This window comes from Antrostomus carolinensis, unplaced genomic scaffold (genome assembly GCF_000700745.2).
Source record: "Antrostomus carolinensis isolate BGI_N321 unplaced genomic scaffold, ASM70074v2 scaffold8306, whole genome shotgun sequence".
NCBI classification, from domain to species: Eukaryota; Metazoa; Chordata; class Aves; order Caprimulgiformes; family Caprimulgidae; genus Antrostomus; species Antrostomus carolinensis.
In genome coordinates this window covers 54472-67715 of record NW_010321138.1, presented here as the reverse complement: position 1 = coordinate 67715, position 13244 = coordinate 54472, and the positions used below count along the sequence as shown (strand labels likewise).

Below are 13244 nucleotides of genomic sequence, written 5' to 3'. Positions count from 1 at the left end.
GAAGGGGGAGCCGATAAGCTTTTGCCTTGTGCTTTACCACCCACGAAGGAACTGTCCAAGTTTTCTCACACAGAGCTGGTCAATGCATTTCTGTCTGAAGACAATCCCATTGCTATTCCAGTCTCAACAGCCTCTTGAGTGGACTACAAAAAACCAGTTTCTTTTCTTCTGATGAGAATAAAGCAGGGACAAGACAAATCATGTCCTCCTGCACAAGCAGTTGGAGCAAATCAGTCATGTATTGTTCTTTCTTTGACAAAGGCTGAGACTGAGGTTCTTTTGTTTCTTTCCATTTGTTTCTCCCTTTTTCTGTTCCTCCCTACCTTGTGTGGGACTTGTTCCCCTTGATGGGTATTGTTTTCAGATATTTCTCTTTTTTTGTTAAGGCAGCCACAGGCCTTCCAAGCTGTGGGCATGAAAAACATTAGAGCATATCCTTGAAAGACAGCCTAAGAAACCAAATCTAAACAAATCCTAAGCAACACTCAGAAATGAGAGGAGCTGTGTGGGAATGGCTTCAGTTCAAAAAGTTTCTAATTGAAACTGTAGCTCAAAGAAGTATTCCTAATGGCAGCTGGAAATTCTGTTATATCTGTATTTCCCTCAAATTGATATGAATTGGAGATTGTCTGAAGTAAGATTTGGCTTCTCACTATCCAGTCTAGGAATAAATAATCATGTAATAGAAATAACCACCTCACTTTCCATTCTTTCTTTCCAGTGCTATGGCAAACAAGCCAAGGTGGGAGGAGGGAAGAAGGGAAGGACGTGCCACTGTGAAGACAGTTTCACTTTCCATCTCCTTAACCCTGACTCCAACCCTCCAGTAGAACTCAGTGCCACTCAAGGGATCTTCTTGGAGTCTGAAAGCCTTTTCCTGCACCCTGTGACCTATACAATTACTGCCTTTCAACAGTTTACAGTGGCCAGTTTTCAAAGCCATTTAGGTAGTTAAAGGTAAAGCAATCTGTTACTGGCATTGTCCATAGTACTAAGCTGACTAACACTCTGATTTCTATTGACTAGACTTTACACTTCCAAGCTGTTCAGGGGCTTTTTATGAAACCAGTTAGTCGTTGATTTAGCATGTGAATGCCTCTGAGATGCTCCTTTCCTGTGCTTAGCTGACATCTGAGAATGGAATTTAGATTCCCAAATACAGAATTTAAAAAAAAAAAAAAATCCCTAGAGACATTATTAGTTATACAGAGATACACTGCAATTTCTAGAAGAAGGCAATAAATGCAAACAATACACACATGCAATATGTTTTCCATTTAAACGTTTAATTGCTCCCAAAAGCTAACAAGCAAGTTGCTAGCCAGAAGTACTGCACAACTTTTCATCAACAGAACTTTAACAATTTCAGACCTTGTCGCAAGGTCTTGACTTAGGTTATTTGACACTTCTTTCCCCTGCAGGGGTTTTATACTTCAGTCACAGTGATTCCCCGGCAATCTGCAAATAATAGTCTTCAATTATTATGGGCAGTGATGGGCTAGAGATAAGACCAGTCGAGTGTTCACCTCATGCCAGATCTGTCTCATGACTTAATCCACATACTGGCCTTTGAAGAGAGATAACCTGTCCTCTGTGGAATGTACTGCTCAACCACAGGCTGAGAAATTCCTATCAACCCTCACAGCCCTGGACGACTGAGCTCAAGGGCTGCCTGTCTCTCTTTGCACCCCTTAGTCATAGACTCACTAAAGCAGACATCCCTTATATCTCTAACAACGTTTTAAATGACTGTTAGTTTCCACTTGCTGCTGGCCTACCCTATGCCTGTAACATACATGCAGCTAAGCATGAGACAATGAGGAGCTCCCCAGCAAAACCCTGTCAAAACCAAATCAAACATACTTGGACCTTATGAAGCTCCGTGGCATTTTTGCTGGAAAAGGTTTCTCAAGACAGAATGGTAATCAAGCTGCACGGACCACAGAATAAAAAAAGGTTTGGGAGCTTAGTCACCCCAGAGCAGCTGATAAGCACTCCTGCTTGCAGCGGGAGATAGGACAGGGCTGGGAGCATGATCTTTGTGCATCCCAGCCCTACGAATCCACCACCAGTGGGATGCAGTGGGGAAAGCACCTCTGTCACAGAATCTGAGAGCCAGACTAAAAATGATGCATGAAAGGTAGGGACAGAGCAGGTGAGCTCCTGCTGGGTGCATGAGCTGCCATGCAAGCTGATACAACCTCATTCATACACAGAAACACATAAATAGAAGGGGCATGCATATATCCAGAGTGGGCTGTGAACCCTTCTGCAGTTCTGCTGGCTCCAGGCATAATGTAACCCATTGCTATCTGGGGCCGTCCTGCATCCAGCAGATCTGCAAACTTTCAAAGCCAACTGCACTTTCTCCTCCAGGAAAACGAGTAGCACCGCTCTCAAAAATCACAGTCTCAAAACACTGACAACCTCAGTTCCTCAGACTTGGCTGCCCGTGAGAGCTGTGAAGACATAATACACAGCTGAAAATCAACATGGCTCACACTGCAACTGCAATAAATACAACCTTGTCTTAACAGATGCTTACTCTGGGCAACTGTATTCCTTATTATTTTCCCCCAAAATTCATCTTTGGTGGAACTTGCACTCAGGGTTAACTGCATTTTACTCACTCATGTTTCTTAATAATGATGCACTTGCTTGGTGATTAATTCAGGAAAATTAGAAGTAGGGTTTATGAAATAATTTCGGCCACAAACTCACTTGATTTACTTCTGAATTCCTTATACTTTATTAGACTTAAATTTTCTTATTTTATTCGTATTTATACTACCTTGCTTCCCTGGGATCTGTATTTCTTATTTAGCCAAAACTCCCACTGACACAAAGGAAGAACTCCAAGGCCTAATCCTTCTCCTATGCTTAGCCTCATGATAAGAAGGGTTTCACAATTCAACACTTTTTTTTTTCCCCATTCAGCTTAAATATAACTACTACCCATTTAATGTCTGTCATGCTATTTTCCCATTATGCTTTTACATATGCAGGTTTCTGTATATAAAATCAACATCCATAGAACTTAGTATGCAACACAGAGTCTGAAAGGCATAATTTAATCATTACAATGTTAAGCAGTGCTATTTGTTGTTCAGGTATTACTGATTTAGCTACATATTTTGGTGCCAAAATAAAGTATTTCTGATACAGATGTATTGTCAAATGACAAACTGCATGTAGCTATGCCACTGAGATTACACCTAGTAAAAAAGCAACATGTTGGTTTTTTTGATCTTGACTAATACCCTACTTGGAGGGAATGCTTGTGCATGTGTTTAGTTTCACTTCATCTTTCATGAAGTCCTTCAGTGTGCTCTTCACATGAAGCCCATGGTTGGGCTCAATGTTGACAGTGCACTCAGTGCTGAAGAACAGTGTGCTTAATCTGAAGTTTACCTGATAAATTTACACAAGAAAGCATGCACCTTCTTGTATAAATTCTTGCCTGAATTCTGACACTGGACACTTTCCTGAGAGTGTATGTTTCACGCTGTCTTGCCTCAGACTCTGTAGTTGAAATCTTTGGATTTTGTACTTTGGATCTTCACTGCTCAGCTCTCCTTATAACATCTACTATTTAGACAGAAGTATGTTTCATGTGCTGTATTTCCAGGTGATAAAACACTTGTGCTATTGATAAATGAAACATGAAAGTCCAAGCTGTTCTTTCTTGCAGTTCCATTTCCAGCATCTGGACTCTAAGAGCAAGTAGTTTACCAAATAATTCAGGTCACAGAACAACATTGTGTGTGATGAAATGCAAATATTTTGCTGAAAGCATTATTTCTTGCCTTTCTTCATAGGCAGATCAAGACTGCAATACAAGTAACTTCTGTGGGCAAAAGTTTCACTTCTACACTAAATGTGGAAATATTCCTTTCTTTCCCTCCATTTTTGAATTTTAAGGAGGTGGAAACCCATGCTTTTCAAGTTGAAGGCTGCTGCCTTTGGGAGAATTTCTTCCATCTGGTTAGAAAACAACAACAAAAAAAATGCAGGTCTGCTGAGTCTCAGAATGAGCAGCAGGAGTTAAAAAATCTAATTTCTTATTCATTTATTTATTCCCTATTACATTTTATTGCAGAGCAAAGGAAATATGTGGCCACATTATTGGGAAAAATATCTGAGACTCAATAGGCTACAGACTAGGAGACAAATCTTTCGCTCAGTTAACAAGAGTAAAATATAACTAATGAAATATACCACAGATACACATGGCTGAGATTTCTGACATACATATGACTTGATTAAGAATTGCAAAGACACACATTTTAAATGGTGACTGCAATCAGGGATTAAAACATGCTGTCAAACTACATAAGTATTTAGCCAAAATGATAAAATATACCTTCATATATCTTTATATCTTTATTCAGCCAGTACCTCTCATACATTTACCTAACCAATACAGTATCTCCAGAGTGAAGCACACAATGGGATCAGGACAAGCAGTAAATATAATATGTATATCCATGCTTGTAATCTCAACCTCATTCATGTTTGGCTTTCAGCACCTAAAGCTTTTTGGTTTTCAGCATCTGAAGATCCTGAAGTGAGTGCACTTTAAGCCTCCCAACCTCTGAATCCAGACTACCAATGCATGTCAAGACTGGCAAGTTCAGCTTGGGCAGCAAAGTTTTTCCTCCCAGTCTGAATTTCACTGAGATTGATCACTTTTGCTCCTCTGCGTTCTGGCTGTTGAGGTCATGGTGTCTTTTATCAGAGAACAAGCTGCTTATAAATTTTCAGCTCTGCAAACTTCTGGAGTTGATAGAAAATCCCCAGGCTTAGGGCTTAGCTGGCTAGGAAACCACTAGAATAGCCTTCATTTTTGTGGTCACTCAGATATAAAAGCCTTTCAAAAGAGATGGAAATGCTGACAGAGTGCTTCTCTTGGGAGACCCTTCTTCTGTGCGCAGAGACCAACTCAGTCTATTTTTTATGTTGTAATATGTGTCAAAAATTACCCCTGTTCCTCAAAACTGTAGGAGAGTGTAAGGTGACATGTACAACCTGGAACACATCATAAGTTGTTACATGAGAAAAAGTCAAATGGAGATTGTCCACTGCAGGCAGTCTGCTCATTGCATGTTGCTGTTTTCTACAGGACATGGGGTCTGCAGAATGAGCAGCACGCAGAAATGAACAAATCTGCTGCTCTGGGTCAGAGGTCTATGAGATCCCTGAAGCACAGAGGCTCTCTTGGTGAATTATCCTTTTTGCCTGCAGCTTTCATATCACCAGACCCTCACATCCCTGCTCTGTAGTGAGAGCCTGTGCACCCAACAAGGAAAAACACACATGCTGGGGCCAGGCTCTGCTGTGGGACTCATGAGGCAACGATGCCTGAGAAATACACATTGAGTGACCACATTCCCTCCTTCTGTTGAACCCACCCTGGAAATACATACAACTACTTATTTTCTTCATATCAAATGGCCCGTTGCTAGTGATCCCAGGGTTGAGGAGAAGGCTGATAGCTTACACATCAAGAGAAATGAAAAAGAAACCAGTCCGCCTTGCAGTGTGTGAGTGGTCAGAGCCACAGAAACACCTGGGTATTGAACTACAAGTAGCTGTACCTTCCACAAACAACCTGGGAGAGGAAATGCAACTCAGCAGGTCCTGGTATCTGGCAAATCTTCTCTGCTGTCTGCAGCAGCTGTGCCAGGGCATCTTCCAGGCTGGCAGAGCGGGGCCAGCTCTGCATCCTCACATGCTGCTGTCATGTTCAAATGCTCTCAAATCATTAAACTGAGATTAAAAACAATCACAATGTAATAAATATAAGAAAAACAAATCCAGATCTTTTTTTCATTGTTTCCTCAGCCTTCTGGGGTCTGTCTCACATTGTCAAGTTTTTCTTCACATTTTTTTCATTCCAAAATGAAACCTGACATCATCACCAGACTCCAAGACCTACAGCTTTAAAGAAAAACATCCAGTACTGTGGGAGTTATGATAAAATGTTAAGAATAACACTCCTATTTCTTTTCCTACTTAAAAGTCACTGAAGAAGATGGTGGACTGTAACAGAGCATTTCTGCAACATTCCTGCCTAATGGGGACAACCAAAGTCTGGCTATGTGTATGTCAAAAAGAAAACTATAGTTAAAGAACAAGAAAAGTCACAAAAAGGTTGAGCTCACCTTTAACTAAATGGTGTAACAATCTCTAATATGTAAATGAAAATCCCTAAGCATAAATTGAAAATTCCAGTGTTCAATATGGGATAGAAAAGGGATGCTCTCAAAATTTCTGCCTTTAAAATTAGCATCACACATGCAATTAGCAATTTAACTGTGGAACTAGAGCTATAGACTGTAATTTTCAGATCAGCAAAATAAATCAAAATTAATTTACAAAAAATATTTCTACCAACTTGTAATGAGCTGCGGACTTTCCCTAACAGAGGCCAACTGGGAGTATAACAATTATTATCTAAACTGCATATTCATACTCCTGTACTTGAAGGAACACAATCCCAAACTGCAAAAATATGGACAAAATATTAAGACTATCTCATTAATATACCCAAATTTCCTATATGAAAATCACTATCCACACCACATCATCTGAAATGCAATGGCTATATGTATGGCCAGAGATTGAAAACATCTTGCCACTAAACCACTCACTGCCTAATCAACAAGCCTGCCTACTACACTATTTTCCATCATTGATAATATCTTTAGGGATTAAATCAAGTAATGTGCAAGCACAGATTATCTGGCAAGTGCAAACTGATGTCAGTGCAGCTATTTACCCACCCTAGGGGGCCTGAAACCTGGAGTTTGCAAACCTCCCCAGGACAGGGCAAAACTCCAGACTTCCTTTCAGTTGCACCCAAACAACCACAGTGACTTTGGGGGGTGGGGGTGAGAGTTATTGGGGTGAGATTCAGAGAACAATTTTATTCCTAAAATCCCCAAACCACCTGCAAGCAGTTTCTTACCCAGGTCTCAACCTTGGCACTTCCACTCAGGTTTTATGCAAGCACTCATGTCAGGTTTTGCTTTTCACATTACTAACAACACAACAATGTTATTTACTGACTGCATTTTCACCTTTAATCACGTAAATATTATAGTAGTGGGCTGATATATTCCAAGCCCTGGGCTGTGAGCTAAGTGATGAATGAAGAAAGACCATAGCCAGTCACAGGGAAAATGGCTTTGTTTCTTCTGTCCTGTTTCAACAGGTCTGGTAGGCTCAGTTGGCAACTTTAGCAGCTATAAATTCTGTGCTGACATGTAGAAGACTTAATTTTTTAAATATCAAAATTTTCAATAAAAAAATATATAAACATCGATATTTTATATATATTTATAAATACCATTTTGTTAATATCATGGTGAAAATATAAAATAGCTTAGGGGCTGTGACAACTCATAAGACTAGTGAAGCTAACCATCTAGCAATAGTTAGCATCTCTGCCCACAAGACACTACATCGTCCAGTTGATTTCAGGGGACAAAAATCTTTGCAAGGTTTGCTATCCATGCAAGGTTTTTGCACCTCATGATGTTACTTCACTATGAAGTTACGACCCAATTTTCAAAATCAACCACTGAACACTGTGGGTAATTCCCAGGCAAGAGGTTTGCAGTCTGATGCTGATATAGCACAACCTGGTTTATAATGACTTAAGTACAAAGACGATTTCACCAATTCCAGGCTGCGGACTCTCTCTCATATATCTGAAATCAGATGTACTTGTCACTATTAGCCAAGTACTGTCAAAGAGGAAATACCTTTTGATTTCACACAAAAAGGAACCAAGAATACTGGTATGCGTCTGAAATGTCTGTGCACCACAGACTGTAAGCTTTCAAGGTGAACATATGCGAGTGGAAGATGAGCCCACCAGCTAGCAAAACCAAGGGTACATAGCAGGGAAAGGAAAAGGCAGGAGTCCTGGGACAGGGTGTCAGAAAGACCAGTGCTGAAGAAGCATCAGTAGGTTTGCTGGCAAGGAAAATGGGTAGTTAAGATGATGTGCAGCTGGAGTGGGAAATATCAGCCCATCCCAGCTGGAAGATGAAGAGTAATTTTCTACCGTTATGTCAATTAAAGGTTCAGACAAGCATTTGTGACAGAACCTGGGACAGAAATTCAGTCTGAGTGATGACGGGAACTGAAGCCCTCAAGTTGATGGGTGTTTGGTCTTCATCAGTTTGCTTTTCCCACCTTGAAAGCCACCTCTCAAGAGGAGGAAAGTGCTATAACTTTCAGCCTGAGACTGACTCTTTAGCAGACAACACTCTTTGGGATTTAGTTATTCGGTAGCAGCAAACATACTCCTTCAGCTTCTGTGAAAACTGTAATATGATCTGTGTAGAGTTTCACCTAGCTCAAAGTCTCACCTCCTTCCACAGACCAACATATGCTAAATATGTAATAATATTTTCCAGAATAACTGTCAGTGATTGCTGTGTGTAATGCTAGCCAACAATGGATCTTAGACCAGATAGGAAATAAACATAAATGTTAATTATCTTGCTGGAGATGAGAAACCAGATGACATCTGCTGCTGGCATTATGAGAGCTACTTAGCTTTTTGGTTTATAAATACCAGTTATACACATCAAGAGTAGGTTGGCAGGTTAAGAATGGGCAAGTGAAGCTCTGTAATAATAAGCAAGTGAGAGAGATGGAAAGAGAGTGTATGTGAAATTATTTATGGGAAGATCATTCTTGTTTGAGACAATTTTGATTATGCTCTTGATTGGACAGATGCTCAGTGTGGTAGGAGAAATCTCTGTTGGTTTATACACTGCCACAGTTTACCTGATTCTCTTTGCTAAATCAATGAAAACACAAAGACTGGGACCACCATGGCAATGTGGCAGAATGCAGAGCATCAGCCCCACAAACTTCCCCGGAGGACAACAGCAAAGTCTTGAGCCATATCCTGCAAGCATTTATGCACAAACTTCATGAACTGTGATTAATTTCCCTGACACCATGTGGGTTTCATTGCAGCACACAAAACAAAACACAGACTTATGTATTTTTAGGATCAGGACCTACTTAGCACTAGTCAGCTGTGATTTAATGTGTCTGTACTTAATGTGCAGCTTACTAAATGTGACAGAATTCTGTGTTTTGGTACAGTTTAGGTTTTTCCCCAGAACAGTATGTATGTTGTTTCAACACTAACGCTGAAAGTTAAATACTCTGAAGTCACTGATGTTTATTTAAGCAATTATAATGCTGTCTAATGCAGCTGCAAATGGAGGTACAGTAGCCTCATATTTAAAAGCATAGCCTTTTATATAACATTAGAGAGCTCCAGTGGGCATGTTGCCCACTTCTGATTCCCTAGCAGCTTCATTCTTCACAGGAATTAATGTTCTAATCAAAATGCATCTGTATAACATTTTCCTTGTTCTGATTAATTACCAGCAATCCAGTGATTACCTCACTTATCCCACTGCATATGCTAAGATAGATTATTCAAATACCCTCTGGCAGAAGAGATAGTGGGACATTTCTAATCACAAAACAGTGCCACATAAAAAAGCTATGGTAAGAGCGAAAATCAGTGATGTACAATGGAAAGTAAGAAAAAGACCTTCTGTTGCATTGCAGAAACATCCTTCTGTGGATGGTCCTTAGTGCAACAATCTAGATGTAGATGAGTACTAACATTCACAAGATACTTAGGTAGTCCAGCATCAGTCTTTGCAACCTTAGAAGTCACGCATATGCATGCATGCCCTCGTGTACAGGTCAAGAAAAATTCCTATTATGAAATTTAAGTTTCGCAAAGGTTTCTGACCTGGGCAGCAAGCCCCTAGACTACAGTTTGCTATGAAGTGGTATCATTCAGAGTAGGATACAGATAGGATGTAGTGTCCCTTAGTTGCAAGCCCAGTGCTCACCAGCTATATGGGGAATCTTTAGAGTGACTTCCCAGAGAAACACCTCAGGCTTCAAGTAACGCTTCAAAAATATATGTATGTTCACACAAAAAAAAGAGAGCAAAAAATAGGCAGGAACAACCTTCTCTGAAACACTTAAGGACCTTTATGTGCTGATGAAAAATAGTAAACAGTGCAGTTACTATTAATCACAATATCCTTTCTGTATTTTTTTCAGTTATCTGCTGCAATGCTAATCACTGGTTCAAAACCCAACATTTCACATGTCCAGTTCTAAAAGTTATGAGGTTTGAAGAGTGGCATCTGAAGTTAGGGGTACTCTTTTTTATCTATTATCAGTGAACCACGTTTAACTCTTCATATTTTTTCACATTTAACCTGCTTCTAACTGAACATGAAATAATTTGCATGTGACATTTATTGTCCATCATGCAACCTTCTGCTGTAGAGTATGAACTATACAATGAAATTAAAAGAACTGAAGTTTTAACCCTTATCATTCTTACAACTTGACAAATACTGAGATTTCAAAGTTAGGTTATGTTCATTGCCAATATGATAAATTTAAAAGCAGTGTGTATGTAACAATACTGACTTCTGCTTCTGACCCAGGATATGTTTTCTCCCAAGAACACATTCAGTGCACAGGACCGGCCAAAGACCACTGAAATCAATGGAAAGGCTACTGGTGACTTTGATGGAATATGGTTTGGGCTTTGAGCTTAACACTGCTGACTTTATTGAGTCATCACAAGGGCTGAATTTGGCTTTGACAGACGTAAAGCAGTTCATTCCATGTACCTTCAACAAATTGCATACGTTTTAACCCCAGCCTTCATCTACCAGGAATTTAGAGCATTTTGTTCTGTTATCTCTGTTCAGGAGCCCCAGCACTTGCACAGGTAAAGTGAATGACTGAAACACAAACAGCTGTTTGTACTTACAGGTGTCCGGCTTGAGCTGACTGTTGGTAATTCCAAAATACTGGGGATTTTCGATGACAGGAATCTTTGTCATCCCAATGATGACTGCGTCAGGACCGCCTTCAGAAGAAGATGGAGTGTTACTGCCATTTGAGATATGGTGGAGGGGACTGGCAGAATCGTCGTCATTGCTGATAACTGAAGAAGGACCTAGAGTTAGAAACAAAGATTGACTCAGCACATAGTTCCCTTCCCTCAGTTTTTTTTTTTTTTTTTTTTTTTTTTTTTGGACCAGTTTGTCTTCAATCCCCCTTTATCTGTCTGAGTACAGATGGAGAATGGTAGGTTTTTTTTCCAATTAGGAGTTGGAATGTGAAGCACATTTTTGTACTAGTAGATCACCTAGACTAAATACATCAGGATCCAGCATAGTCTGTCACTGGGAAAGATCTCCAAATTTGTCAAACTCCTTCTGTCATTCTCAGAAACGAGCTATGAAATATACTCATTAACTTTTATACCTTATGCCCTACTTGGATCACACAGCAGTAACTGCCAAAAATCCAGGGAATGTCTGGCCTCCTTTGAGGTGGCATTACAACAAGAAAAAAGACACAGAGGAGATGGGCTCATCCTGCTGTAGGAAGCTGGTAATTTCTGAAAGACAGTGTGGTTGAGAGCCAAAATCCAGAGGGCAATTTGAACAGTCACAGAAGGTGGGGAGCAGATGCTGAGAAGATAGCAGGAAAGACACATCCCACCCCACTGCAAAATCTGTAGTCACTGCAGAGGGCCTCATCCAGCCCAGGGAAACATCCTACTGGTTCCTCCATCCATAGCTGAGTCTAGTCACCTTCCAGAAAGAGGTTTATTCTTATCAGTAATTCAGTGACAGTTTTTATTTTGTTTTCACTCTGTGCTTTATATTTTCACCAAAAGTGCCACAGATATAAGACCTTGTAAATGGGTAAAAAAAAATCCCACTTTGTGAGTGTCCCACTTCTGTGAGCTGCAAGGGCCTTTGATCTAGCAGCAAGATCAGTGCAGGTAACATTTGAACTCTTGCTATCTAAACCTGCCATTTAAAGTCCACATTACATCTTCCAGTTTACATCCAGTATTCAAAGAAAACCAGAATTGTTTAGCAGCAACAACGTTTTGCTAATCTCCCTACTGAAGAGCCAGCAGAGATAACACAGGTCACATTTCACTTCATTCTCCATCTATGTGAATTCTACCCCAAAACCAATGTTTTGTAGTAGCATTCACATCTTCTGATTGTAACAATCAGAAGACAATGCTGGAAACAGATGGAAAAATTAGCCCTCTGGAAATGCCTATCCTGGAGCAGCATCCTCCAATGACACTGGAATTTAGCCTGCTGGCAGCAGTGACAGGTGGGGCAAATGTCTCCTCAAAGAAGGGGGCAGCAAAGAAGACCCTGAGGACAACAAAAAGCTGTTTTTATTTCACGTCACGAGTCACCCCACTGCAAAATATTGAAGCCTCAGTCTGACTTTTAGGTTGGACAAAAGGAACAGAGCAGAGGCAAGACAGAGCTGAGTAACCCACCACACAGGTGGTAACTGTGTTTGCAGGAGAGATAAGGGATGCAGAGAAAGAGAGAGAATGGGGACCTGCTCCAGGTTCTGTAGACACATCATTGAGGATGTGAGAGAAGATGGGCAGGATCCACCATAGTACACACACAATTAAGGCACAAGATGAGAACTAGGACACCCCAGATACAGCAGCCAAGAAAGGTCAGCTTTAAAGAAAATAAATTCTTACTCTCTTGTGGCTCACAAAACCACTTTATCATTACATGGCATGGATCAGAGGAATAAAACTTAAAATAATTTGGCATGTGGCTATTCAGCTCTTTAGAGACTCAAGTGCACTCCCACCCCTGTACTGCTTTCCTTTCTCCCCAGTTGGTTTAATGGTGCTTGAGGGAAACGTTCTCATAGTTTGAAAAAGTACTTCCCTCCCTAGCCTGAAACATTAGAGGTAATTTTTCAAATACCTTGCACTTCACTGGAAAGGCACTGCTGACAAATGTAAGTGAAACCTGTATCTCTGCAATTTATCAAGTGCAATGCTAATACCAAGGCTGTTTTTGTCATTACTGATCACCCAGATCCTCAAAAGATTGATTCTGCTAGGAAATCTGCCAGGATTTAGAGTTTTGGTGAAGATTTCTCTAATGAAGTGCAGAGCCTAACAAACTATGGGAAAAGGTCCTTCAGATGGCACACAAGATACTAACTCGAAGTCACAACACATTTTTCAGGTGCATCAGGGTTTTGTGCAGTGGCATTAGAGTGCAAACACATTTAAAACAGCATTCAGGTTTTTTTTAGACATCATCCTTACGTCTCTAAACCTTCTGAATGTCAAACTAATGGCTACAAAAAGC

General features: G+C 40.4%; 1 protein-coding gene across 1 annotated transcript in view; it reads right to left on the bottom strand.

The window, feature by feature from the left end:
- The window catches only part of LOC104526375 (BDNF/NT-3 growth factors receptor-like), a gene marked incomplete at both ends in the record, with an annotated part of 32224 nt that extends 21189 nt beyond the window's left edge, over positions 1 to 11035 (bottom strand). The window contains one exon of the mRNA XM_010169810.1: positions 10847 to 11035. Within this exon, the coding sequence (XP_010168112.1) occupies positions 10847 to 11035 (189 nt within the window). The remainder of the gene's footprint in view (positions 1 to 10846) is intronic.
- Positions 11036 to 13244: the final 2209 nt, after the last annotated feature.